Source organism: Gambusia affinis, linkage group LG04, assembly GCF_019740435.1.
Source record: "Gambusia affinis linkage group LG04, SWU_Gaff_1.0, whole genome shotgun sequence".
In the NCBI taxonomy this organism is placed as follows: Eukaryota; Metazoa; Chordata; class Actinopteri; order Cyprinodontiformes; family Poeciliidae; genus Gambusia; species Gambusia affinis.
The window spans coordinates 251,832-279,619 of NC_057871.1; the positions used below are offsets into that span (position 1 = coordinate 251,832).

A 27,788-nucleotide genomic window follows, 5' to 3' on the forward strand; every position below is an offset into this window, starting at 1 on the left:
TGAATTATTGAGAAAATGTTTAATATCAGAAAGAAAAGTCACAATATAATAATTTATATGGAAAAACTCAAGCATGACGAAGGAAAACGTTTTTGAGAAAATTAATTGAAAAGGTAAAAAACGTGAGAAAAAAATCTGAATATTTGGAATTAAAATGATGGAAAAATAAGCAAGAAAACATGGTGTGATGAAATGACATCACAGAACAGGAAGTGAGGTCATAGTTTAAAAGCTTTAATGAGTTGGCAGCTTTAACAGGTGCAGCTTCATACATGAGAAAAGCTTTAAATAGGTCATTCCTAACGATGCAGCTCGGATTGTGCAGAAACACGAACCTCCATACATGTTCGCTACGTTACGATGCGCGGCGCAGAACCATAGAAGAAGACGGCGGTCGGTCAGGTGAGCTTACGTGAAACATGCAGGTGAACGTTTAACTCCAAAGCTGTAAAAAGTTGGTCCAGTTTCTCCTTCAGAACTGAAGAACAACGAAAATACAAAATCAAGTTCAGGAAAATCAGAACCGGAGCGGCCGGTCCCGCCCAGGTCAGGCGGACCAATCACAGCGCCCGCAGGCCCACCATCAACCAATCAGGGGAGGCCATCTGCGTCCCAAAGACGAACACAACACAATCAGAACCATTCGGAACCAACAACCGGGTCGACGCTGGCGACTCGCTCATCAGCTGTCCACCTCTACCGTTGGTCGGTCACTGTGACATCATCAGTGACATCATCAGCACACCAGAGTTTATTAATGGTGGTTCTGGTTTGTCCGATCAGCGACCAGTTCTGATCAAAGACGGGTCCTAACGCTGCAGAAGCAGCTTTATATCCCAACCTCTCTGGTTCTGGAGCAGAACCAGCGATGTGTCTGGGGCCGGGATTGGTTGAGCAGAACCAGATTTAGATCCTGGTCTGGGTCCGGTTTGGGTAAGCCAATATGGGATTTTGGTCTCAGGTATGTTCTGGACCGGTTCTGTAGAACAGGTGAACAGCTGATGAATGTTTCAGGAAGTTCTGGATGTGCAGTTTGGGTCTCAGTGAAGCAGGAGCTGAGGCAACGCTCCGAAGCGGGCCGGGTCTGGTCCGGTCAGATCCGGTCCAGTCTGGTCGGGTCAGGTCTGGTCCGGTCAGATCCGGTCCAGTCTGGTAGGGTCAGGTCTGGTCCAGTCTGGTCCAGTCTGGTCTGGTCAGGTCTGTTCGGGTCGGGTGCTTGATGTTTTGCAGCGCCGGGTCGGGTCCTCCAGCGCGCCCTGTGGTTCTTCTTCTACTGTTTCTTCTTGCTGAACAGGCCGAAGCGTTTCTCCTTGTCCCGTTTCCCCGGGCTCGACTCGGCGGGCAGCGACACGCTGGCCGGGAGCGTCTGAGCGCGCCCAGAGGGTGGCGTGCCCAGGGCGGCGCCCGGGGCGGGGCGCTCTGCGCTCAGCACGGCCTGGATCCACGAGCTCATCTCCTCCTGCAGGGGGCGACAGAGGACAGCGGGTCACACCGAGCCGCAGCTGGAGGACGGATTCAGATGTTGATCAGAACCACAGTGACCCGGTCATCAGAACCAGTTAGTGCCCTCCAAACATTTTTCCCAGATGAGTTCTTCCAAACTCATCTGGGTTCTGGAAAGCTGGCTGGTTGGACTGGTTCCGGTCCACTTCCTGTTTCTAGCGCAGCTTCAGGGATACTCACTTCATCTTTGGCTTGGAACAGAAACTCGTTCCCATCGGAGACTCTGGAAGAGAAGAACAACTAGATTCAGGAACTGGGTTTGGATGTTTGGACCTTCAGTTCTGATCTGGTTTAAACCGGCTCAGAACCGGTTCATACTGGCCTAAGCTCGTTGGTACCAGTTTGAACTGGTTCTGAACTGGTTTTTGCAGGTTAAAGGTTGGTTCTGTCAGAACTCCATTGGACCTCTCACATGGACACATTTATCGTTGTCATCACCAGAAACAATCAGGCCGTCCAAAGACCATGGTGCGGTCCGGTCCAGTCCGGTTCTGGACCGGTGCTCACCTGAGCTTAAAGACATGTTTCTTCTTCTTGTAGTCTGAGGCGACGTCACAGGCGGCGTCCTTCAGTCCGACGGGTGCCTCCCCGTGGTACGGGGTGCCCTGGGCCGCCGCCTTGCTGTCCTTGTAGAAGCTCAGCTCTGCGCCGCGAATCACACAGTACACGTGGTGCCAGGACCTGCCAATCACAGAGCGCAGGAGTCAGGGGGCGGAGCCTGGGGGTGGGGCCGGTGACTGCAGGCCTCACCTGTTGGACGCCTTCTTGTTAGGCCCCTCCCACTCGTGCTTGCGGTGTAGTGGCCCCTCCAGCAGCGCCGGCGCCTCCTGGCTGCTGGCCGGCATCGTGGCCGACTGGCTGCTGCCTGACTTCCTGGCCGAGGTCGGCGAGGGGGCGGGGCTCGGCTCCTTGGAGCCGCGCTCCACCATGCCGTTCACCAGGTCGCCACCTTCCACGCAGTCCTGTCGGTCCGGATCAGACAGAACCGGGTTAGAACACATTCCTGACTAGTGTGAAAACTAAACACCGTGACTTTGATCTGGCTTAACTGCTGTACGGAAACTGAGAACTGGATCAGAACTGGATGGATCAGAACCATCTGATCGATCCCTTATTGGGGTTCTGCCTGGATCTTCCTGAACACGGATCATAAATTGGACCTGCTTATTTTTAATACATCCAGGCGGTTCTGGACCGGAAGTTCTACAGAAATGGTTTTAATAATGCAGCTCTCTAAATAAATCTAATTAATTATTAATATTTCATCAAATACTGAATGTGAAACAATCCAGAATAAAATCTCTAACACTTCAGTGTTCTGAAAGTTCTGGTACTGGAACCGGGTTGGTCCGGCCAGTGGGAGCGGCAGGCAGAGCAGCAGAACTGACCTGAGGAGAGTCCTGGTCCCGATCCGATGGGAGTCCGTTCTGGGTCACGGCGCTGCAGAACCAAGACAGATGCCAATTAAACACTCACAGTGAGGACACAACCGGGTCAGCAGAACCTCACAGACTTCTCCAACAGAATCTGTCAGGCCTAGGCGGGCTTTGGGGGGCATCATCTGTGATTCTGTTCCCCTGTGAAATTCTGTTCCCCTGTGAAAATCTGTTCCCCTGTGTCGGGAGCGCGCATTGCAGCCAGAGAGGCGGATCTGAACATTTTCACGGCGCTTCTGATCGATTTCTCGGTAAAACAACTCATATAATCATGTCAAGGTTGTAACATTCAGTTTAATCGGCAGCTGTTGTTTACAAAATTGTAAAGTAATTAAATAAAAAAGGTCTTTTTACGCTGTTTTGTGTTATTTTAAACGCCAAGAGAATCGGTCTTTCTTCAACTTTTGTCACTTCAGCTTGACAGAAATAAAAGTCAGTCACCAAACACAATTTTTCAACACGTTGTGTGTATTTATAGTTTTTCATTGCTGATATAAGAGGATGGTAGCTGTCTGATAGCAAGGCACACAAATTAAGATTTCCTGAAAAGATGAGAGTTTAGACTTTCTGGTAAATCTTGTTCTAATGTAAAATATGACAGATTTTCTGGATTGAGGAAATTTCTAGTATACTACATGCTACCACACATAACAATTTTTGAGAATTTGGAAACAGTTGCTCTTTATTCCCCAAAGTTATGGGAGGAGAGGAGAGAATGGATATTTCAGCTGCCTGAAATAATCTGTTCCCCCTCTGTAACATGGGAACAAATTAACTTATCAACAAGTCTTTAACTGTGATTATTCCTCTCATCATCAACAAGAAATACTGCAAGTTTGGAAACATTTGCTCTTAAATTGCCAAAGTTATGAGGGGGGAACATTTACATTTACTGCAGTAACTGGTACTCAAGTAAATGAGTTCTGGTCCAGTCCGAGGTGTGTGTGTGTGTGTGTGTGTTTGTACTTATAAGAGTAGTTTAACTGCACTGTACCTTTTTCTTTTACTTGAGTAATGTCACTGTTTATATCCTTATTGTTTATTTTGTTTAAACAATAGTGGGATTTTTAAAAGTTGCCTGTCACCAATAAAATGACGATCTCTGTAAAATAAATCTCTGGTCCTGTGTGGACCGGCGGCTGGGCAGATTGAACAGAGAGCAGGTAAGTTACAGATACCTGCTGCCTCATTCCCTCATAACTTGTCTCCTCCTGTTCTCCTAAATGAAATTAACAAATGCAACTGCAGGTCTGAATAACTGAATGTATATTTTGCCCGTTGCCTGTTTCCGTTGCTCTCAGGAATGTAAACCTGACAGTTAAAAAACAGCTATTTGCTTTCTGCTACATGTTAAATTCACTAGCAGAGCTTGTTGTGCTAGCTTTAGCATTAGTTATGTAACGTGTGGTGACTGCGGGTCCAGGTTCTCCAGAACCATCTGGAAGTGAGAAAGCGTGGGCGTGTGCCTCTGCCCTCTGATTGGTTGGAAACTAGCTCTGATGTCACTCGTGTCCAGGTTCTGGTTTGACCCGGTTTTGTGTGCTTCCTGTCTGCTTTGTGGGTGTGAGTGGTTCTGGAGGTGGTTCCGGAGGCTCACCTTTGCTGCTGGGGTCCGTCTTGCTGGACCAGAACCGGTTCTGGACCCAGTGGCTTCCTCATTCTCTCCTCTTCCTCCTGCTGCCTCCTGACCTCCAGCAGCTCCATCTGGAAGCAGAACTGGGCCGTCAGCGCCAGTGGAACCGGACCGGGCAGGACCCCGCCCGCCCGGCGCCCTGCTCACCGTGGTCAGCCGCTCCAGGGCGGAGAAGCGTTCCTCCCAGGTGGCGGCGGACTTCTCGAAGGCCTCGTGGCGCTTGATGAGCTTCTCCACCTCGTCCACGCTGCGGCCCAGCTCCCGGCTGGACAGGTAGGGCTCCTGGCCCAGCAGCCAGGCCTCGGCCACGCCCGCGTCCCGTGAGAACTGGTGCACCTCCAGGACTGAGGAGGAGCAGGAGGGTCAGGCTGGCTCTGATTGGCCGGCGCGGAGTAAACAGGAAGTGTCTTACTGAGGCGGAGCCACTCCCAGCGGTCCTCCCACTTGTCGATCATCTCCTTCCTCTTGTCGGTAAGCTGCAGCAGCTTCTCCTTGATCTGGACCACAGGAAACACAGAACACAGCTCAGCCCGGACCCACCAGAACCAAAACCCCCGGGCTGCACAGGCACAGCGGCAGAAAGTATTCATGCCCCCAGTTAAGATATACATCAGCTGAAACCGTATTTTTACAGCATTAATAGAAGCAGTCTGTCGGCACAAAGCAGTCAAACATTAAGGGCGGATCTTAAAGAGTCCGACGTCCATCAGTCTGGAGAGGAATCCAGAACCGTCCAGAAGGTTCCCCCTACTCCTCGGTTCCCCCTCCGTTTCCTCACCTCCTCTGAGGCGAAGTGCTTGCGGGCCAGCAGGGCCTTGCCCAGCTCGATGCAGGCTGTGAAGCTGTCATTGCGGGCGTCGATCTCCGCTTTGATGCCCTGATGGTTGTTCATCAGCAGCTCCACTGAGGAAACGTCTCTGGAACCATAAACACCCTGTCAGTCGGACTCCCGACGCCAGCGGAGCGGCGGTGGCAGCAGGCGGGCTTACCTGGGCTTCTCTTGGGCCTCAATGAGCCGGATCACGTCGTCCATCCAGAGCATCAGGTCGCGAACCATGCTGAAGAACCGGAACTTGTCCCCGGTGTCGAGGAGGCGGAGCCTGCGTCCGTCGCAGGCCTCCAGCAGAATCCTCCACGCCTCCAGCACTTCACCCTCCCGCCGCTGGATGTCGTCGGCTTTGTCTCCGGCGTATGCCGACTGCAGGCGCGCGGCATCCTCTTGAAGCTGCCTCACCTGCAACCAGACATGACACTGCTGTCTTCGTTCTTCAGCCGACATCAGCAGACACTCTGCCTGTTCCTCCAGGTCATGGCTGGAAGGACTGTCAGCTGTGTTACCTGTGTTCCCAGCGCCTGGATGTCGTGTTCGAAGGTGTTGTGCATCCTCTGCAGTGTCTCCACTGTGTTCTGGTCCCGACCCACCTCCTCCGGCAGCTTCTTCTGCTTGTCTGCGATGCGTCCCAGGATCTCCTTGGCATCATGGTAGAACTTGTGGAGCTCGAAGGAGGCGGCGAGGATCTGCGTCCGAGTGTCGATGAGCTCCAGCAGGTCGGCCCACGCCTCGTTCAGCCCGTCCTTCCACTCCGCCACTGTGGCCGCGTCGGCATGCCCAGCGTTGATTAGCTCGTCCGCCAGCCGATTCACGGCGTCCACTCTCTCCTGCCCGATGTTCCCGGTGTCCCGCGCAAACTCCCGGAAACGTTCCTGCAGCATCTGAAGCCACCAAGCGTCGGTCATCCCAGCTCCAATCCAGGAGGCTTCAGGTACGACAGGATCTTACCGTGACATGTTCGTAGTCCTGGCCCAGTTCGTGAGACCCGGCCACCACCTCCCGTTCGGCGATCCACTGCTCCAGGTCGTCCACCTCCCTGTTGAGCTGGAAGAGGCGGAGCCTCTCATCCAGCTTGCCCCGCCTCTCCTCAGACAGGTCCTTCAGGCCGGCGTACAGCTTGTCCACCTGAGACTGGCGCATGCTGATCCGCTCGCTGACAGACAAACAAAGGATCTGCATTAGAAGGCAACTGGTATGCAGATTTTTCACAATAAAAGCCCTGCTGAGAACCAGTTCCTGTTTAGTAAAATTCACATCAGGAGACTCGTCTATTTTCTGAGAGCTCCTCAGGTTTCTACTCAGGAAGGTGCAGAACAATAAAAGTGGAGCAGTGACGACCTTTCAGGGTGTCCGGCGGCCACTAGTCCTCGGCTGGTCTTGGACAGCTGATGGACGGTCTCTGCATAGTCCTCCACAGCCTGCTCCATGATCTGATGCTTCTTCAGCATGGTTACGGCGCTCTGCTCGTCCTGACCAGAACACGGGGCGGTTGAGAAGGGACTTCAGGAACTTTACATGCTGAGCGGTTTGCTCCACTCACCTTGGCTTTCTCCTCTGACATCATGTAGAGCTCCTGTTCACTCATCCAAGACTCGGCCTCAGCGGCGTCAAAGTAGTACTGCTGAGCTTTGTGGGCCTCCTCCAGTCGGCCGTGCCGCTGCTCCACCTCCTCAATCAGCTCCTTCCACAGCTGCTGCAGGTCGGCCAGGCGCTGCCGGATCGAGTCGGTGTTGGAGGACTTGTCCTGCAGTAGGCTGCGGCTGCGCTCCATGATGTCGTTGATGCGGGGCTGATGGCCCTGGATCTCCTTCTGCAGAGTCTGAGGACACATCAACCAGAGAGGTCAGGGTGCAGCTGGGAAACTCCAGAAGCTCAGGAGAAGAAGAAGTCACCTGGTTCTTCTTGATGAGCAGCTGGACTGTCTGCAGGTTGTGTCCATGCTCAGTGGATGTGGCCACTGGCATCCTCTCCTGGGCCCAGAGCTGCAGGAAGGAAGGACACCGGTGAGAACGCCCCTTCATGATTACTGCCATGAAAGGAGCAGGTGGGGGGTGGGATCAGTTGTAAACCTCTGGAGGAGGAGTCTGTTTGTGCGTACCAGTTCATCCTCCACATCACGGTTGAACTGATGGACCTCTCTGGATGCCACCAGGAAGTTTCTGCGACGCCGCAGTGGCTCCAGCAGCTCCTGGAACTTCTTCTCTACCACCCGTCTCCTCCCGTCAACCTCGTCTGTGTCCTTCACCTCTTGACCAAGGGCCTTCACTTGGCTCTGCAACTCCACCACCTCCCTCTGGCGCACATCCACCTGGTTCTCCAGCATCTGAGCAGCAGGCAGAAATCAATCGCTAGCCCTCATTCAGAAGGAGATAACATTCGTGGAGCCACATCAGGCAGCTTTACCTGCTGTTTCTTCAGAAGTATGTTGACAGATGTCAGGTCTTTGCCGTAGTCGTCGGACTGGATCTGGCCCTCCAGGCTGCCCAGCCACTTGTCCAAGTCGGCACAGCTCTGTGTGAACAGCTCGGCCTTGTTGGCGTCAAACAGACCCTGAGCTTTGGTCTGAGTGGTGGACTCAAGCTTCTCCCACAAGGAGTGGAGTGACGCCAGCTTCTCCTTCACCACCGCCTCCGTCTCTGGCTTCTCCGACACCAGCAGCGTCCCGTCCTGACGTCAGGAGGAACCAAGGAGATGAGATCTGCAGGGCTAGTGGACGTCTTTAGGAACAGGATTAGCCTTATTTATGATATTCAACAAGTTATTCTGGGAATTGGGAAATGTTAAGGAAACATCATTCTGGGGGCGCAGGGGCAAAGCACGACCCACGTGTTGAGGCCTTGGTCCTCGTGGCGGAGGTCGCGGGTTCGATTCCTGGCCTGCCGATATTTGCCACATGTCTTTCCCCTCTCTCATTACCCTGTTTCCTCATTACCCTATAGGGAGGAGCTTTAAGGAGGAGCTTTAAAGCGCCGCCTCCAAATTATTGTCAGATGTCATTTTGCTCTGTTGGCCCAGAAGGAGAGCAAATGGACCAGCTGTATTTCAGTCTTAAGATGAATGCATGAATTCTGCTAATGGAGAAAGGATCATTCTCCACAGAAACTCCTTGGCCCTGGTGCTACTGGTTGACCACTACGGGTCCAAGGAGAGGCAGTCTACGGTCCTGAGAGGAACATTTGTTAACCTGAAGAGGATTGTTGGTGGAGAATCACTAGCAATGACAAAAACCTCCATGGAGTCTGTTGGAGACACTGAATAGTTTCAATGGGAATAACGTGATGAGCTGTTGACTCAGGCGGGACTGATTCAGCTGAACCATTGTAACTCTGAGCATGGAGTTGTCTGAACTTTACGCCCTCCAGTACCTTCTGGATCTTGTCCAGCCACTCCTTGTTGGACTGCAGCTCAGCCATGAAGGCCTGGTGCTTCAGCCACTTGCTGTGCAGGTTCCGGGCCTCGTCGTAGGTCATGTCCTGAGCCGTCAGCATCTTCTCACTGATCCATAAAGACAGCTGCAAAGAGACCCAACAGAACCTCATCTTCTGGAACCTTTTGGTCTGTCTCAGACTTTCTGAGCCAGTTTTCTGAAAATGTTGGGTTAAAATGTACTTCTGAAGGGCTGACCTCCTGGCAGTCCTGCAGGAACTTCTGAAGGTCGCGGTTGTCCTTCAGTCTCATCAGCAGCTCCACTGCTGCCTCCCTGTTCTTCTTGTGCCTGGAAGAAGAAGAAACAGCAGGTAGCTCCACAAACAGGCTCCATGTGAACCAAACAGGTAAAAGAAAGGTCAAGTGTTAGAAAAAGCAGAAACTCTACAGTCTAGAGCATGAAGGCAGCACCCTCACAATCCAGCTCCTGAACACAGACTCCTCAAGCTGCTGATGCTACAGAAAGCCACGTTGGGTCCATTAAACTGGATGTAGCTCTGAAGCTACCTGTCGTCGATGGAGGCCACTCTCTCAAGGATGCGCTCAGCATTGATGTTCCCGTCACTGGCCAGCCTCCTGCCTGCCTCCACCACACTGTTGATCTTCTCCTCGTTGGCGTCCATTGTGGTCATGAAGTCCTCCTGCTTCTTGATGGCCCCCTCGGCGCCCTCCAGGGTGGTCGGCATCTCTGTGTGAGCCAGCACGTACTCCTGGAGAGAGGATAAGCTGGAAGTCTGGAGGCGGTTCTGTTTCAGGGACCAGAACAGCCAAGATGTTCAGTGCTCACATGTCCTGATTCTGGGGTCTGGACTTACCTGGTTGTTGAGGAAGGCCTCGGCCTGCTTGGTGTCCCTCAGGAACAGCTGGTAGGCGTGCGACTGGGACAGCAGGTTCTGCCGGTTCTCCCACATTTTGAGCAGGTCGTTCCAGCCGGTGTCGAGCGCCTGCAGCCGCTGCCTCAGGAACATGTACTGGGCGTCCGCCTGGCCCTGCGTCACCATGTCCCCCATGTCCCTCATCTTCTGGTAGTCCTCCTCGTAGTTGTGGATCTCATTTTTGATGCTTTCGTGTTGGGCCATGAGCTTCTCGGCCTCAGACAGCGTGTTGGGCATGTCTTCGGAGGCGATAGCTGTCTGCGTGCGGGACAGCCAGGACTGGAAGTCGTCAAGCTCTCGCAGGAACTGCTGCAGCTTCCTGGCTTCACCCAGGGACTCCTCTCGTGTTTTCAAAGTATTCTTCATCTCATCCCAGACAGCAGTGATCTCAGCCAGCCGGTCTGTGATGGCGTTGGCCTGGTCAGGGTGCTCCTCAGCCAGCCTCTGGGCTTCACCCCGCAGGTCACCCAGCTTGTCTTCGATGGCCACCAAGTCTCGCTCCATGCCGGTCAGCTTCCTCTGCAGAGCCATGACTCCGGTGAGGTCATTGCCCAGTTCCTGGGTGGACTCGATTAGTTTGGTCTTTTCTTTGATCCAGGATTTGGTCTCATTGCAGTCGAGATGATAGTTCTGTACACCCAGAGCAGAGTTCAGGGACTCCTTCTTCTGGTCCACCAGGTCTCGGAACTGGCTCCACCTGCAGACACAAGGTCAAACAGTCTAAAGATGTGTCCAGATTCAGGTCTGCATTGTACCTTTAAGGTTCTGTCTTGCCCAGGGGGCCAGATGTACCTGTTGTTCAGTTTATCCTGCTGAGTCTTGATGTTTGTCTCGCTTGGATGGCCACTGTGAATCAACTGTCGGGCAATCTGGTTCACCACAGCAACGCGAGACGCTTGGTTGTTCATCTCTGGCTCCAGATTCTCAAACCTGCAGAGAGATCCACATCAGATCTGTATAGCCTGACAAAGATCCAGGATGCATGCAGTCCCTCAGCTGTTACCTGTGCTGTATCACCTCCAGATCCTCCAGTTTCTCAGGAATCTCCATGCTGTTCAACCACTGCTCCTTCTCGTCGATCCAAACTTCGCAGGCGTCAGCCTCACTCATCATCTTGTAGAGAGCCAGTGCATCCTGGAGCGCCTGCTTCCTCAGCTTCGTGAGCTCGGACACTTCCTTGTAGCGCTCCTCGATGCCAGCTAGGCGGCCCTGCACGTCCTCTGACTCCGCCTCCTCTTTGGGCAGCAGTGCGACCTGCTCATGCAGAGAGTCGATGACCGAACGGTAGCTGGCCACCTCTGCTGCAGCATCTTTGTGCTTCCTGACCAGAGCCTGGGTGGAGAACTCATCATGGCCCGTCTCTCCACTGGAGACGATGCGCAGAGCGTCTAGAGTCCACGCATCCACATCGTCCGCATCGGCCTGGAATTGGTGCATGGCCAGAGCTTCCTCCAGTCTCTTCTTTCTCACTGCTGCAAGCTGCTCCAGCGCCGCCCACTGAGCCTGCAGGTCTGAGACTCGCTCCTGGATCTTGGCAGCACCAAAGTGACCCGCATCCACCATGGCCCGGCCCTCAGCGATGGTGTGCTGCAGGTGTCCGGCCCGGCCACTCATCTCGTCCTCCAGGGCCCGCTGCTGGCTCAGGAGGCGCACCGCCCCGGTCAGGTCCTTGCCGTGCTCCATGGAGGACAGGATCTGCTCCTTCTCCCGGATCCAGCCCTCTTCCTCCGCCATTTCCCAGAAGAACTTCCAGAGTCGGCGAGATTCCTCGAGACGTGCACGGCGCTCAGCGGCCAGCTGGGTCAGCTCCTGGTAGCAGAACTCCAGGTGGGCCACCCGGTCCTGGATGATCTGAGGATCACAGGGCTTGTAGCCTGGAGAACAGACAAAGTGGTTTCAGCTTGTGTGACGACCTCTCAATGATCAGCCAGAAGGATCTTCTGCACATTTTCAGCTCTTGGCCACTTCTGCATACTTCAACTGATTTCAACAATTTATTTATCGATGCGTTCAGCTTCTTCAGGAGAGCTGTGCTGTGAATTTTGGTAATTTCTCCTATTCAGGGTTCCCACGGTCCGTGAAAAGTCCTAAAAGGCTTTGAATTCATCAATCTAAAAGTAAGGCCTTAATTAGCCTTAAAAGTCTTATATTAATTTTTCAATGGTCTTAAAAATGTTAACATATTGTAAGTAGAATGATTGTAATATGTCTGAAATATTAAAATAAGTAAGATTTATGTATTTTTAGAAATATTTTACCAAATGTGCCACTCAACGCCTACAGTGGAACCAATAAAAGGCGGTGTGGATGCAGCCGTAACTCTAATAGCAGATGCACATTGTTCATATAACCAGATAGCAGTATGTCACCTTTAACCTCATGGGAAGTAGAAATTTTTTGGACTTTTAAATTCAAAAGTCCTGTGGTACCATTTCATACCGGATCTCTTTCAGCATCAAGGACTCTATAAAATGAATGCTCTCTATCCTAAAATCACTAATGGAGGATTTCTTTATTTAAATGGGTTCATTTTTCTGAGTGTATCGTGACTTTAGTTACATAAGAGCAATATTCTGTTGTCAGCAGCATCCAGATGGACAATAAAACACTTTTTAATTTAAGTTGCTGCTTTGACATGATCACAGCACCCAAAACATTTGCACAAAACCCTCAATAAAACATAAAATATTTGAAAATCGGACACCAGACAAATGAATCCCAGCAGCATCATCAGCCGGTGTGACGCTGAACTGACGCGGTGAAGCTACCATTAGCAGGAGAAGCTAACATTAGCAGGAGAAGCTAACAGACCCTGAAGAGAAGCAGAGCTGCAGCTAAACATGTTTTAATGTCACAATACCGTCTTAGCAAGTTGCTCAAAGTCTAAACTGGTATTGTTGTGCATATAAGGTGTAAAGTTTACCTTGGAGCAAACGGCCCATAGGAACCTCAGCGCCCCCTGCCGGCCGCCCGTTGCTAGTATAAATGACAGAAAGCTTGTTCATGACGTAACCAGAGGAAGCGGGAAGCGGGAAGCGGCGTGGCTGAGAGCCCGAAGGAAGGGCTGGTTAAAAAGGTAGGAGCAAAACAGGTTCGGTTTACAGGGGTAAAAGGGCAGTTCAGTGTGTAGGACTGAAACGATTCGAGCATTATTAAAATTTTTCGAGGAAAATGTATCTGTCTCGGTTTTGTAGCACGCCGTGTTCCGGGTTGTTGTTTAGCGCTAGCAGCAAGGCGATGAAGTGAGCGGCGTTTTTCCAGGTTTGGGGAAAAAGGAGGATTGTTGAATTTTGCGTGGTTGGATTAGACAGGAGCGAACCGGTGAGAGAGAGAGACGATTCCTAAAATATTCTTTCATAACAAACCTATCAGTGTGCGAACCAAAGCAAATGGGGTCATAAATATTTTACTGTATGGATAATGAAGAAACAAATCTGGAAAGTAATTTGCTACATTTACATTTATTGATGTAATTACAATTAGTCTAATTTGGCCTTTAGGTTGTTTGAAAAGCCTGACCTTTTACTTGAATTTGTTTTGAGTAAAGTTACTCAGTTACATTTGAAATCATGTCCATCAATGAGTAACAACAAACAATAAGGAAACAGCAGCTGGGTCTGTATTAAAATCTAAGTTTAGTTCAAGTTACTTCTGTGAAAAAGAAATAATCTAACTGTAACTAAGATATCGATTCAACTGTAAATACGGAAAGGCAGCAGCTTTATCACACACAGTGTAAACTTTAATATTTGAACAACTAATGGAAATGTCAGTTTCATCAGGTTCTAGTGATTCTAATGTCTATTGAAACTGTAAACAGAAAATCAGGATGTTAGCTTGGAGTTGCTTATTTAAAACTATTACAGCTGGAATCAGATATCAGGAATCAATGTCCCAGTAAAAATACACTTAATATTGCTTTTATTTATAATGTTAAATATAATGTTTAAATAAACCATTTGAGGCCAACATTTCCTTTGTGATGAGCAGAACTAATGATCATCACAAAGTTTCTAAAGTAAAATTGTAATGAGGGGCTTGTTACAAGAGCAGTTCTTTAAAAATAACTTTTTAAAGAACTACCTTTCTTTTTTTGGAATAAAGTTTTTATTAGTTATTGTTTTCTGCACTTGGCTTGAATTAAAAATTCACTGTCCAGGGTGTTTTCCTGGTTTTTATTTTAAGGTTTATTGTTCGTCCTGCTGCCAGCAGCATGTTTATGTCTGTAGACCACCTGGGTAAAACGTCCCGGTCCATAAATCAAACGCACCAATCGATCAGAAAGCCTCTCAGAGGAAGAACTGCAACCCAGAGGAACTTAGAGTCGTTTAGTTTTTAATATTACGTAGAAACTGTGGAGTACTTATGACTTTTATAAATTTAGAGTGGACTTAGAAAGTCCAGAGAATACTTACTTATACTTATCTATCTGAAGTTTTATGTCTTTTTCTTTAGTATAGAAATGCGCCACAAATCTGATATAAACAGAAACTTTCCGTAAGAAGGAAAGAAATAAAAATACATCCAGACTGTCTGAACTGTTTCTGAGTTGTTATTGCAGGTTATGAGACACTTTTGATCGTGTCTCTGTTGCATCTGAATGGTTTAAAGGCCGTTTTTATTTCCAGTTTCATCCCAACCTTAACAGACAGAAACATGCAGCGAATAAATCCAGTTTCAATCAGTTCTTTGCACCAAAGAGTTTATAATAAACAGGTTTTCCCTCAGGCTCTGTAAGAGCCATGTGAATGAAATAAATAGTTATTGACGGGACAGTTGGGCGGTGGGCGTGTCCGTGGGCGGGTCTGTGTGGGCGTGTCCATGTCTGTGTGGGCGTGTCCGTGTGGGCGTGGCGTCACCAGGTATTGAACAGGAAGGTGACTGGCTGGTGTGTATGAGGAGGCTGATGATCGGAATGGAATAAATCGATAATCGTTACAGAACCTGGAGATGATTGACAGACGAGATTCCCTGAGTAACGCAGAGTTTATATTTGAAATGTTACACCGACATTCCTGACTGTCAACAACATAGACCAGCAAATGTTGCAGTAAGCAAATTGTGAGGGAACGCAAAGGGAAAATGTTCCCATGTCCCCTGGAGGCACCAGTAGGATCCAGTCGGATCCTTCTGTTCTGATCAAGGATGATCTGGTAAACACATTTATTCACTTCCTAAAGCAAACTGGATATCTGGTGAAAGAACAAAGATGTCAACTGTTGTTGAGGCTTGAGCCCATCGATGAGATGATCAGCAGCTGATGGCCGGTGCTGTCAAGGCCGGACAGCGGATCAGCGCCGTGGCGGCCGACGGTCTGAGCCCACGCGGTGCGACTCCGCCGGGCCGAAGAAAACACCAGTGGGGTTTTCCTGACTGACTCTTAAAAACCACAGCAGGGCCGAACGGTCAGAACCGGAGCAGCAAAATGTAATCTGCAAAGTGCGGCAGAAAGAGCTTCAACACCAGCCAGTTCCAGTCACAACAGGACACTGAAATGATGTTTCTACAGAGACGCTGGACTTTTATCTGACTGGGATCCAACCAGCTGCTGCCGCCGATCGTTGCCAGGTCCAAAATGTTGCCAGGTCCAAAATGTTGCCAGGTCCAAAATGAGATCTTTACATGGAGGCCTGGCCTGATGTTCCCCTCTAGGAGAACACTAATGCAGAATAGTTGTTTAAAATGAATAGTTATCTGCAACTTTTCCATTGGACTGAGTTCTGTTTTTTTAACTTCTGGGTAAAATTGTTGCTAGTTTTATTTCTATTTGTGTGTATTGTGAAGTTGGTCTTAAGTTTAATTTCAGGCGGTATTAAAAAAGTATTTAAAAGTCTTAAATTTAACTTGCCTTAAGCTGCAGTAAGCCTGCTATTGCAAGTTTTGAAGTTTTTCAACTTTTATGCAAATTTCATCCCCACTGAAACGGATTGAAAATCTTCAGAATTCAACAAAACTTTGGCAGCTGCTCACCTCCACCTACTCCACCTTAGAAACTTCTCTCCACTTTTAATCGCGTCACAAACCATTCCTCTGCCTTCAGATGATTCAGCGTTTTGAAAGCCCTTATAGTTTTATGCTAACTCTGGTCCTTTTCAGTTTTACAGAGTGCCGTCTGGTAGCTGATGCTTTTCAAACTTCAACAGTTTTTCACAAGCAGAATGTCACTCAGCTTTTTGCACTGCATTCTGGTTTTCTGTAAGACGGCGTGGGAGTGTCACCCTTCCTCTATTGGGCTCATGTGAAACGCTTCTAGTGACTCGTATGGGGATTTTTCTGCCATAACTCCAGAGCAGAGCAAACATTTTCATGTTTTCTGTCTCTAAATATCTGATGCTTGAACTTCAAACTTCTGCTCTCTAACTTTTCTCCTCGAGCTCAAAACCCGGATCAACTCTCCTCTTGCAAACGTCTCTGCTGGCTTACGAATCATTTTCTGCTTGGAACAGAAAAATACTGTTGCCCGGCAACCTCTCAGCCAATAGGATGCGAGCGTTATACTGGGTGCGTTTGTTCCAGCGCTCCCTGTCTGCCCAATGAGTCCAAATCTGAAGTAGTAAGGGTTGCCATGGCGACTGACCAGCATTGATCGATAGCTCCTCGGCTTTATGTGATTTATTAGCAATGTGGATACAGAGAGAAACGTCTCTGCTCGGACTATTGGTGAAGGTTTGACTGCAGTGCTGAGGAAGAAGCAGAAGCTAATAGCTGCTAACAGCTGTTAGCTGCTAACAGCTGTTAGCTGCTAACAGCGGCTCGCTCAGGACAGACATTCGGACCGCCGGCTGCAGAACGTTGTTGCCATAAAAAGTCTCCACCGACATGTAACATGCTGCTGAAAGTGCCAACAGATGCATGCTGTCATGACAGTTGCTATGCTAGTTGTTAGTCGTTGCTATGACGACATAAACAACCCAGAAGCTTGGAACCAAATGTTTCCTCGCTCTACATTACACAACAGAATAGGAGCTGCTAAATTCATTATTAGTTTTGGCTTTGGAGAAAAAGTCACAGAGGAATCTGAAACATCGAAAAGCGACAAAGTGGATAAAGTGACAACAGTCCTTCTGTCATCCTGATGACATCACCCATCCCTCAGTGCGGGGTCAGAGGTCAGTTACACTTTAAAGAGTCAAAACAATGGCTGCTGATTTTTTTCAGATTGATGGATTTTCTATTAATATCTATCTAGATTGTTCCTATATTGATTTAGGGTAGACAGATATTTCTCTCTAGACCAGGGTGTCCTGGACGGCCACCAGCCTGCAACCTTTAGATGAGCCTCTGCTGCACCTGAACAGAATAATTGGGTCATTAAGGTTCTGGAGAACCGATCCACACCAGGAGGAGGAAATGAAGCCGTTTCATTCCAGTGTTTTGTAGCTGTGGCTCTTGTAAAACCTGCAGGACGGCGACTGGAGGCCTGGAGTTTGACCCCTGTGCTCTGGACTGACACATCGCCACACAGGCTCACCCACTAGAAGGAAACAAACGCACCCAGTAGATCACCTGCGTTCTATCGGCTGAGATTTGATCCGAGCAGAGAGACGAGATTTGAGCGTGAGGAGAAAGGTTTGAGAAAGCAGAGTGAATATTTGAGAGAAGAAGTTTGGAGTAGGAGCATTACAAGCTTTGAGACATGAAGTCGTGCTTTTGGACCGAAAACGTCTTCTCTGGAATGATGGCAGCAAAATCCGCCAGACTCTCAGAGCAAAGGGAGGAGTTGACAGAATTACAACTCTGTGTTCATGCTGCAGATTAGTTTCTCTACAGCAATTGTTCTAGTTTAAGGAGCTGTTCTCCTCCAGGTGGCGCTCATGGTGAAGGAGCGGGTCCGATGTGGCCAGAGCTGCTCACCGCTGTCGGCCATCGAGTACTTGTTGGCGTTGTTGACGACGGCCTTCACCCTGTCGGCCTGGATGGCGATGTCGGCCTCCACCAGCGCGTGTTTCTGCAGCAGGTCTTCCACGCCCAGCAGGTGTTTCCCGTAGTCCTGAGACAGCAGCAGCATCTGGAAGACAAAGCGGGGTTAGTCTGGGATCCTGGTCCGGGGCTGAAGGCGGGTTCCTCTGCCTGCCTTCATCTCGTCCATCCAGTCCATGATGTAGAGCATCTCCTGGAAGACCCTCTGCAGGCCCAGGTTCATCTCCAGCCGCTGCCGGCGGGCCTTCAGCAGCTCCAGCAGATACTCCCACAGCCGGATCACGTTGTCCTTTCGGGCCGCGATGCGCTTGATGTCGTGGTAACGCTCCGCCTCCAGCTCCTTCGCCACGGCGACCACCGCCTGAACACGCTCCTCGTACGCCGCGATGTCCGTCTCGATGGCCTCGTGCTTCTTGGTGGCCGCCTCCACAGCTTGGAGGTCGAAGCCAAAGTTGTCCTGGAGTCAGAGGGGAGGGCAGGTGAGGAAGACAGGACAGGTGAGCTAACGGTGAACTGCTGCAGAGATCTGCTCACCTGAGACACCAGCCTCTGGTTTTCACTCAGCCAGGTCTCCCTCATGGCCGCCTTGCGGTCAAAGCGTCTGGCCAGCTGCTCCAGTTTTTCCTGTCGGATCAGCTCCGTCCGAAGAGCCAGCTCCCTCTCGTGCTCCGCCTTCTCCAGACGCTCCCAGGCCTGACGGGAGGAGCGGACAAAGACTCTAAATCTGGACGACGTTTCAGAGACCAGCGGTGGGCGGCGCTCACCTTGTTGATGTCTGAGATGAGCTTCCCCTCGCGGGGCATGTAGACCTTCTGGTTGTTGGCCCTCATCTTGCTCTGGATGGTGAAGAGCAGAACCTCCAGGTTCCCCTTCTCTGTGAACCTGAGAGACAACAAACCTGTTCAATGTCTGAACAGGAGGAGTTACCTGGAGCTGAGGACACCTGGAGGATCGCCACTCACTTGGGCGGTTTCTCCACGGTGCGGTACGTGTTGAAGGCCTGCAGCTGCTGCTGGACGCCCACCAGCGAGTTGGCGAACTTCCTGTTGTTGAGGATGATGATGGTCTGTTCGATCCACTCCAGCAGGTCCGACGCCAGCGACTCGTACTTCTCTATCATCTTCTCGGTCTCGATGGCGTTGTCCAACACCTGACAACAAAGAACCTGGATGACTCAGGTGAACTGACACCGGATTCACAGAAATACGACCTGAAGGGTGAAGACGGAACCAGGACCTTGGTACCGGTCCTTTGGTTTGGTCAGGGAGCTGCTGAGTACCTGCTCCTCTCTGATTGGCTGAAGAACCCTCCGGTCGATGAACAGCGAAGGATCAGTGAGGTTCATATTCTGACCAGATTGAAGATTTACCCTGAAAACTAGCAACATGTTCACCATGACGACGGCTCCCAAAACAGGAGAGTGGACCGGATGGGTGACCCGTCAGGACCAGAACCAGCAGACGTCTCTGAAGGAGGATGTGGAGCTAAAGGAGGATGTTTTCTAGACTCAACACGCCTGTTTCTTTTGTTCAGACGAAAGGATCTAACTGATTCTTACAGCTGGATAATTGGCCAAATCTTCCTTTCAAAGTCTTTGGGAGTTAAATAACAGACTGCAGTCAGGTCCCAGAACATGACTGGACCTTAAGTCCTGCTTTATTCTGTTTGTTTAAAGTCCTGTTAAGCTCGTTATTGATGATGGAAAACTTGGAATCAAAATGGACGTTTTGAATCAAGTGTTCAAAACTTTGTCAAACGTTCTTTATGTCCAAATCGATTTTCTTAGGAAAAGAGTCCAGAGTTCTTATAGCAGCTCAAACTCTGAGCCCACTGGTCTTGGAAAAATAATATTGCTTTGGATGGAAGTGTTTGGAAAACTCTGCAGGATCTGAAGCTGAGCAGCATTTAGATTTTGTGGACACAGGAGCTGGTTCCTGTAGTTAAGTACCAGTTTACTCTGGTTTTATAAAAACGTTGCTGAGGGCCCCAGAGGCTCCTACCTTCCCGATGCGTTTGCCCTCCACCTTCAGCGCCTTCATCTTGGAGAAGTAGTGGTAGTAGGTGACCACGTAGGTGATGACAGACTTCTCATCAGGATGCTCCACGCTGATATCTGCAGACAGACACACCAGCCCCGGTCAGTGAGGTTCAGCCTGATTGTTGCCTGACGGTCAGACGGGTCAGAACCTTCTGGGTCCAGCAGCTTGGTGAGGCCCAGGTGCTGCTCCGCCAGGTTGAACGCATTCTGCAAGTTGTAGTGAGCGTTGGACTTCTTCAGCTTGTCGAAGTCGATCAGGTCAGGTCTAAAACACCAGACAGGATTTCACAACACACCTGTACCACACCTGTCCAGGTGTCCAGGTGGAGGAGGGTACCTGTGTTTGTGGATGAGGGCGTTGAAGGCCATGCCGTCTCTCCAGCTGCTGGTGAAGTTGTGGATGTTGACATTGGAATAACTGCAGAGGAACAGATGAGGTCAGAGACAGTCCGGTCCGGTCTGGTCACCTAATTACCTGTGCAGGCCGAGACTCACCCGGCCGTCTTCATCTGGCACCACAGGAGCAGGGCGTCCTTGGCCGATCGCTTCTCCTTATTGTCTTCAGTCTCAACACTGATGTCCTGGATCTGAGGCGGAACAGCAGAGGGTCAGGGCCACCTGTCTCACCTCCGCCTGCTGGCGGCCTGATGGGGCGTGGCTCTGTTACCTGGAAGCGCAGGATGATGGTCCAGATGAGGCCCAGAGTAAGTCGGTGGTTGCCATCGACGATGTCGTGGGATCCCATGTTCTCCAGGTGAACCCGCTGCTCCTTCAGGAACTGCAGCGCTTTGTCCACGTTCTCCAGGCAGTGGATCCGCATCCGGCCTTTGGTGGGCTTTGGCTGCAGATAAACAAGGGAATGTAGTCCCTCTGCTGTCCACTAGGGGCCGCTGTTCATATTAAACACTGCTGTACAGTAGGGGCCGCTGTTCATAATAAACACTTCAGCAGCAGGAGATAAGAGTTCTCAAGATGGCTGCTTGGTAACCATGGCAGCGACACATCAGCCCTGCCTTATCAGAGGGCAGTAAAGCGTTTAGCAGGCTCTAAGCACAGTACAGGAAGTGGAGTGTCCCAGAACCTCAGGACAGGAACTGGATCAGAGCCATCTTATCTGGATCCAGAATCCACCACTCCAGCTGCTAGCGGCAGCAAAACAGGAAGTGACACACCTGGTAGAACTGAAGCGAAGCAGAGAGGGATGTTAGGCTCCGCCCATTGAGAGGGTAATTGTGTTAGGCTCCACCCATTTCTTGGAAGAGCAGCTTCCAGGAAAGGCAGTCCTCAGACTGAGTGGACCCAGAGAAGAACCAGAAGCAGCTTGTCTAGGTTGTGTTGCATGCAGACTACATTACCCAGAATCCCCAGGGGCCTTCAGGTCCTGGAGCGGCGCTGAGAACAGCGGCCCCAAGGCTCGGCCCAGTTCAGACTGACTGAGTTCAGAAAACTCCTGAAATCAGCCGGGATGAAAATAAGAAACACCTGAAACACGCAAGGAAGAACTGCAGTACCACCGGTTCTACCGACAGACCCGTTTGGACAGAACCGACGGACCCGACCGTCCGGTCTGGACGGAACCGACGGACCCGACCGTCCGGTCTGGACGGAACCGACGGACCCGACCGTCCGGTCTGGACGGAACCGACGGACCCGACCGTCCGGTCTGGACGGAACCGACCCTCACCAGCCTCTCTCCGGACAGAACCTCCAGCAGCTTGATGAGCATGCGTCCGTCCCTCAGGTCCAGGTAAAGGTCGGTGATCCTGCAGGAGACTCTGGACAGGTGGGAGTTGACCCACTTGGTGAAGGTCTTCTTCTGGACCGCTTCACGTTCATCTGGGTGGACAGAGACACAAACTGGGTCAGAACTGCTAATTCAGTGGATCCCACTGGCTCGGTTCAGGATTCTGGACCTTTACTCTGAAGGAAGGAAGAGGAACCGGATCGGGTTGCTGATTCTGATAGAGCAACAGGAAGTATTCCTTCGTGGAATAGAACCATCAACTCCAGAACCGGCAATTGTTTGCTCTCTGGTGCTCATTTGAATAAACTGTCGTCATAGCGACGGACCCATGAAATATTTGGTCAACAGAATCCTGATGTGCCACATTTTCCTAACGCAGCCGGTTCTGGAGAATCGGGTGACCCAACTTGAGTTTCATCCAAATTAAAATTAAAAACGGATCAATTTAAACCAGATCTGAGGACGGTCCAACATATCGCCGCTGTTGGCGGAGACAGATGAACCGGACCGGACCCATACCTGAAGCAGACCGACCCAAACATCAGAACAAACGGTTCTGCAGAGAAACCAGTTGACACTGGACCCAGTTAGGGGAACCTGTGAGCCTGGAGGCAGCGGTTCCCCCTCACCTTGCAGCTGCTTGAATCGTCCGTCCAGCAGGCTGCTGCTGGCCTGCGGCTCCGCCTCCATCCCTCCTGCGGGTCGGATCCCGGACCGCTCCAGGCCCGGTTCTACTTCAGTCCAGCGACATTCTGGCCGACGCGGCCCAGCCGGAACAGTCCCAGCCGATCCGAGGATTGGGTTGGGATGAAACCAGGAAAGGAAATCCTGCGGTCGTTTCCTTCGAGGCGACGGAGCTGAACTTTGGACTTCATCGACAAGAAGCTCAGATTAAAGTTTAACCCAGCAGACTCAGTCTGAAACTCTGGTTCTGGACGGGAGCATGTGGAGCGGACCGGGAGCAGCGACCTGGAGTCTGCAGCGACGAGTCCAGAGGTTGCCGTGACGCCCTGCCCCGCCCTCGCAGCAAGGCAGCAGCAGCCTCCCTGTCCTGCTGCTGCTGCCGTCCGATTGGCTGCAGGGACCCCCCTCCGCTGCCCCTCCCCTCCAGGACCGACACGCTGCAAAAAGTGAAGGTGAAGCAGATTCCTTCAGGAGGTTGCTTCCAGCAGAGAGATCTATGCAGAACTGGAACCAGAACCGGGTCAGAACTCTGAGGGAATCCCAACTCTTCAGGCGTTTCTTATCTGGACGAGATCCGTTCCAGACGGGCGTGAGGAACTCCTGTACTGAAACCCAGAGTGTTTTCTGGGTACAGAACCAGGACCCGTACCGGCACCACCCACACCAGTCCGGACATGGAGGTTCAGGAAGCTGTTCTCTGGTTTCTGACAGAAAACAGGAAGTTCTGGTTCCCCCGCTGGTCCAGATGAAGCCGAGGTCAGCGGGGGTCAGCACGAGGTTCTGGAGGAACATTTCAACATCATCTGCTGCTGGTTTGGATCCAGCATTCCCAGTAAGTTCTACCTGAAAGCTGCTGGGACAGTTGGACCTGTCAACAGGTTCTGTTCTCATTGTCTGCAGGCACACACACACACACACACACACACACACACACACACACCCACCATCTGCTCATATGTTTATTATGATGCGAGCGCAGCATCCATCTGGTCCAACAGAGCAGAACCAGAACCAGAACCAGGTCAGACCTGCAACACTCCAGTTAGTTACATAATGAGCCTGCGGGGGGCGCTGTCCTTTTGATTCTTTCTATGAAGCTACAAATAAAAAACGATGCTGATTTCTTCCTTCAGTTTCATCCAGAGTCTGATGAGGTCAAAGGTCATTGGGGATCAATTTCTACCTTAGACTTCTCAATGGACTGAAACTGCTTGTGTGTGGGTTCAGAACCGGTCCAGAACCGGTCTGACCAGCACCATGCTGGTCCCAGTTTGTCTTCTGCAAACAGACTGGTATTTACTCCAAACAGTTTTCTACAGTGGAGAGTGTGAGCCAATGACGGGACAGCATCGCGATGATGTCATCAGTTTCCCTTCATTGTCTCACATTCCAGAGTCAAAGACAGGAAGTGAGAAACAAACATCCTGCCGGGCCTGCTGGACCGGGACCAGAACCAGAACCTGGACCAGGACCAGAACCTGGACCAGGACATGGACCGGGACCAGAACCAGAACCAGGACCAGGACATGGACCAGAACCAGAACCTGGACCAGGACATGGACCGGGACCAGAACCAGGACCAGAACCAGAACATGGACCGGGACCAGAACCTGGACCGGGACCAGAACCTGGACCAGGACATGGACCGGGACCAGAACCAGAACCAGGACCAGGACATGGACCGGGACCAGAACCTGGACCAGGACATGGACCGGGACCAGGACCAGAACATGGACCGGGACCAGAACCAGAACCAGGACCAGGACATGGACCAGAACCAGAACATGGACCGGGACCAGAACCTGGACCAGGACATGGACCGGGACCAGGACCAGAACATGGACCGGGACCAGAACCAGAACCAGAACCAGGACCAGGACATGGACCTGTAACCAGAACCAGAACATGGACCGGGACCAGAACCAGGACCAGAACCAGAACATGGACCTGTAACCAGAACCAGGACCTGTAACTAGAACCAGAACATGGACCGGGACCAGAACCAGCTAAACACCTCTTTCTTCAGCTGCTTCTGATTGGTGCGTTTCTGTTTCTGGCCCCGCCCACTTCCCCAGTGAGTTGTGCAGAGAGGCGGGGCTTCCTCTGGTCGCATCGTCTCCACTTCCTGCCTGAACTGCGGCAGAAACACACCACTCCTACCAGGAACAATCAATCACAACCAGGAGGAGGGGCTTAGTGCTGTCAGTCATCCTCCCGCACTCGCTGCTAAATGAGTACGCCCCGCCCGCCCACAGGGGGCGCCGCCCTCCTACCTGCCAGAGCCTTGATGCGCGAGCGCTCGAAGAGCCGGGCGGAGCTGTTCTCGTTGTCCCCGTCGTTGTCCCAGCGGTTGTTGACGGTGTCGCTGCTGCTGTACTGGCCGTGCAGCTCCATCGGGTCGTACTTGGCCGCCACCGTCGTCATCATGATGGGTCGGCTGACACGGGCCGCTTCAGGGCCACCACACCTGCGGGCGGAACCACGGGTCAGAGGCAGAAACAGAACCTGGGCCCGGTTCCATGGAACAGAACCCAACACTGTATTGTTTCTTCCTGTTGAGTCAGGCTGCTGCGCTCTGATTGGCTGAGCTCTAATGGAGGTTGGGGGTCATGTGGCCGAGTGGCGGGTCAGCATCATTTCAGCGGGACGGAGAGCAGACCGGCAGCAGAGGAGGAGACATGTTTCCACCTTTACATTCATAATAATGCAGTTTATGGCAGCACTTCAGAAAACATCTCATTACTCATTTTATTTCTTTTTCCCATTCATATCGAAACAGAAACTCGTTTTATTTCTGAAAACGTTGAGCTCTTGTTGCAGTCCAGAGGGCTCCAGCACTTCACAGGAGTTAATATTTAATGCACATCTTTGCAGCATTAATGTTTCATATTGCAGAGAGGTTGAGGTCATGCAGCTCAGGTAGAATCAGGAGGCTGGAAGTTCCCACACTGACCGACACCCTGAACCTGGCACAGCCAAGTCTGACTCTGATTGGACGGCAGCAGGAGCTAGCGCCTCATTGGCTGGCCCGTGTGTTCAGGGAACCAGAATCTGCATCCAGTCTGTTTTTAACAGCAGCTTCACTGAATCCTTCTGGGTTTGATCCTGGACTCTAGAACAGCAGATCCTGGTTTCTGGTTGCCTCATGTTTTTCAGCTTTCTTTATTTCACATTGCAGGTTTTGAACTGATATCAGTTTTTGCTGCAGAACTGCAAAGCCAGACCACGGACTTCTGGCTAACCATGAATCCGCCATTTTTACTCCTGGCAGAGATTTTGTCTTCCAGGTTTAGTGATGGCAAAACTCTGAGTGGATCGGTCTAATTGCTGGGCTGTTTTAACCCAAGCGATCCCCAGCACCAGAACATCTTCCAAATGTCTGGTTAAACCTTATTTTTCCTGGAAATATTTCACATCAGAGGGGAAAGTCGTCTTTGACCTGCGTTAGCATCCAGAAGGGTTAGCTAACTTGGTCTGACCGAGCAAAACGCTAAGCTGCTAATTAAGTTAAAATGATGACAAACTTCATGAATCTATTGTTGACATTCTGGCCACTGTTTGCTAGCATTAGCATCACATTGGAGTTAGCGCTTTGAGCTAGCTGTTAGCTCGTACTGGACAGCACCATCTTGTTTTGAATATTAACAGTTTGGCATCAATTTCACTGTTTTGTCTTGGGAACCTGTGATCCAAATGCTTTCAGTTACGTTCTTGGCGCTCGCGTTAGCTAACCAGCTAGCTACGTGAGCCTTGTTTACCATACGAGGTCAGTCCTGTTGTGGCTGGATAGACGAGTCTAACGTCGTTGGCATCTTCCAGTCAGTGGGGAATGAAAAGTTTCTGCTCCGCTAGTTAAGCACATCGCTGCTATAAACTACAAAAATGGCCGAACAAGGTGGATGGGAACGCTCTGCGATCTGTGGGGGGCGGGGCCTGAAGGGCCTCATTTGCATTCTCAGGTCAGGGGTCAGAGAGAGGTCAAATAGAGGTCAGAGAGGAGCTAGAGTCACGGATTCAGACCAAAGCAGTCGAGCCTCAGACCAGCTGGATGGTTTGAGAAATGAGAAATGGTCAATATGAAGCTTCTGATTAATTAATTATTGGTGTTCATCATCATCGTCATCGTTATTGAAGAGCAACAGCAAGAAGTCCAAGCCAGGGAGTGGCTGGAAGGATGATCTCATCAACATTTCCAGGTTCTGGCCGCGCACACAGAACCGGCAGCTGTCGGGTCCTGAACACACGTCCCCTAGAGACATATGACCCGTCCCCCTGCGGCCCCCACCCCTCAGGTTGAGGAACAGCTGTCAGACAGCCAGACGTGGAGCAGCTGCAAGGAAAACTGCACCCACCAGAACCCTCGACCCGGTTCTGACCCAACAGAAACCCAAACTGAGCAGACAGAACAGGTCCACTGAGTCTAGGTATTTAGGAAAAACTGAACTTCAACCTCCGGAACCTGATCCAGCTACGCCCTCCTGCCTGACTTCACTCAGAACCAGAACCAGCTCTTGACTGGGATTCCAGGCTTCAGACAGGAAGCTGATCAATTAATTGATCATCAATTGATTGTTGATGCCATGGCCTCAGATCCACCCAAGATGGCCGCCAAACATCAGAAATATTTGCAGTTTCACTCCCTAAGGACACAAGTAGAGGACAAACAAAAACAGGAATCGGATCGGAGCCGATCCGTTCAGATTGGACCGGCTTCAGTTGAGTCCAGATTTTCCCAGAGTTCATGGAGGACGTTTCTGGAGCGGCAGACCGTTCAGAACCTCCAGCAGGAGAACGTTCTGCGTGTTCGGGTCAGAACCAGCAGCTACAGCTGGCCCGGCTCTATGTTCTGGATCCAACCACTTCCTGCAACTTTTCAGAACCAAGAGAATGAAGTCCTGGAACCAGATTCCACTTTGGATCTTTCAGAACCGGTGAAGTTCCTGTTGAATCTGGTTCTGCTGTTTGAACACCTGCAGCAGGGCTCGGTTCTCTGAGAGGAACGTTCCTCCAGCAGAACCCGGGGATGGAGGCCGCTGTTTTCCAGCATTTTCTGCGGAGCTGCGCGGCGGTCTGCGGAGCCGCAGAGAACCGGTGAGAGATGACTGGAGGCCGGCCACAGGCGGTCCGAGCCACCGCTGAAACGGACCGGGAAATGAGGGCAGAATCGCGGCCGCAGCGGCTGTTATTGTCCCGGCCAGACCGCCTCCTCCCGCGGCCACGCCTGCATGGCGCACCGTTATTATTCTCCATCCTCCATCCGGGAGGGCGGGGGGCCGGAGGCGGCTAGGCGGGCTGCCAGGCGCCGCGGCCCGACCACACGGCGCGGCCGGGTTAGTACCGTGGTGCTGGTTCGGAGATTCCGAGGTTGTTAGGTTCGGATCCGGAGTCCAAACGGCCGGACTGAGCCCGGACTCCCGACACGAAGCGAAGTTAGCCTCAGAAACCCAGAGCCCCCCCACCCAACCCGGAGCTCCAATCACAGCGGCCACTAAAACCCAACCGAACCGAACCGAGCCGGAGCAGGGCGCCGCTTACCTACTAAGAGATCCACAGCAAGGATCCAAACTTCAGCTGCGGAGGAAGAGTCTGCAGAGCGGACGGAACCGGAGGAGGAGCACCGGGACGTGGGGGGGCGGGCTGCTGCAGGGAATGACGGGAAAAGATCCGCACTGACCCTCCTCCTCCTCCTCATCTTCA

General features: G+C 51.3%; 2 protein-coding genes across 8 annotated transcripts in view; one reads left to right on the forward strand and one right to left on the reverse strand.

Moving 5' to 3' along the window:
• On the reverse strand, nt 1-27,762 carry LOC122828918 (spectrin beta chain, non-erythrocytic 1-like). Of its 2 annotated transcripts, XM_044112963.1 has the most exons (36): nt 27,627-27,762; nt 24,365-24,558; nt 21,348-21,499; nt 20,331-20,504; nt 20,159-20,250; nt 20,001-20,081; nt 19,813-19,928; nt 19,626-19,738; nt 18,588-18,775; nt 18,390-18,507; nt 18,160-18,318; nt 17,780-18,082; nt 17,560-17,713; nt 10,709-11,579; nt 10,498-10,635; nt 9,646-10,402; nt 9,338-9,540; nt 9,029-9,119; nt 8,770-8,916; nt 7,808-8,071; nt 7,503-7,727; nt 7,297-7,386; nt 6,945-7,223; nt 6,743-6,873; nt 6,353-6,557; nt 5,911-6,285; nt 5,562-5,806; nt 5,351-5,489; nt 4,985-5,069; nt 4,720-4,916; nt 4,537-4,643; nt 2,892-2,943; nt 2,254-2,465; nt 2,011-2,184; nt 1,684-1,726; nt 1-1,459 (listed from the first exon to the last, which is right to left on the reverse strand). In XM_044112963.1, the coding sequence occupies exons 2-36, from the start codon at nt 24,516-24,518 to the stop codon at nt 1,271-1,273; spliced, it is 7,023 nt and encodes a 2,340-aa protein (XP_043968898.1). In that variant the 5' UTR covers nt 24,519-24,558; nt 27,627-27,762; the 3' UTR covers nt 1-1,270. The 2 variants fall into 2 exon arrangements, with proteins under 2 accessions (XP_043968898.1, XP_043968899.1); XM_044112964.1 differs by lacking the exons at nt 24,365-24,558; nt 27,627-27,762 and adding an exon at nt 22,037-22,407.
• The window catches only part of dzank1 (double zinc ribbon and ankyrin repeat domains 1), a 28,394-nt gene continuing 13,312 nt past the window's right edge, over nt 12,707-27,788 (forward strand). For 2 of the 6 annotated variants that reach the window (XM_044113014.1, XM_044113018.1), the window contains exon 1: nt 12,707-12,781. Coding sequence is in view for 1 of the 6 variants with exons in the window: in XM_044113010.1 (XP_043968945.1) it covers nt 22,588-22,923 (336 nt within the window). In the remaining 5 variants the exon portion in view is untranslated. Of the gene's footprint in view, nt 12,782-22,467; nt 22,924-27,788 lie in introns of those variants that run through there. The other 4 variants (XM_044113015.1, XM_044113010.1, XM_044113016.1 and 1 more) reach the window with 4 other exon arrangements.

Coding starts and splice junctions, on each gene's coding strand:
- LOC122828918 (XM_044112963.1), bottom strand. CDS start 24,518: ATGATGACGACGGTGGCGGCCAAGTACGACCCGATGGAGCTGCACGGC. Junction 20,082..20,158: donor TGCCAGATGAAGACGGCCGG/GTGAGTCTCGGC, acceptor GTTCCTCTGCAG/TTATTCCAATGTCAACATCC. Junction 7,387..7,502: donor GTGATGTGGAGGATGAACTG/GTACGCACAAAC, acceptor TCCTTCCTGCAG/CTCTGGGCCCAGGAGAGGAT.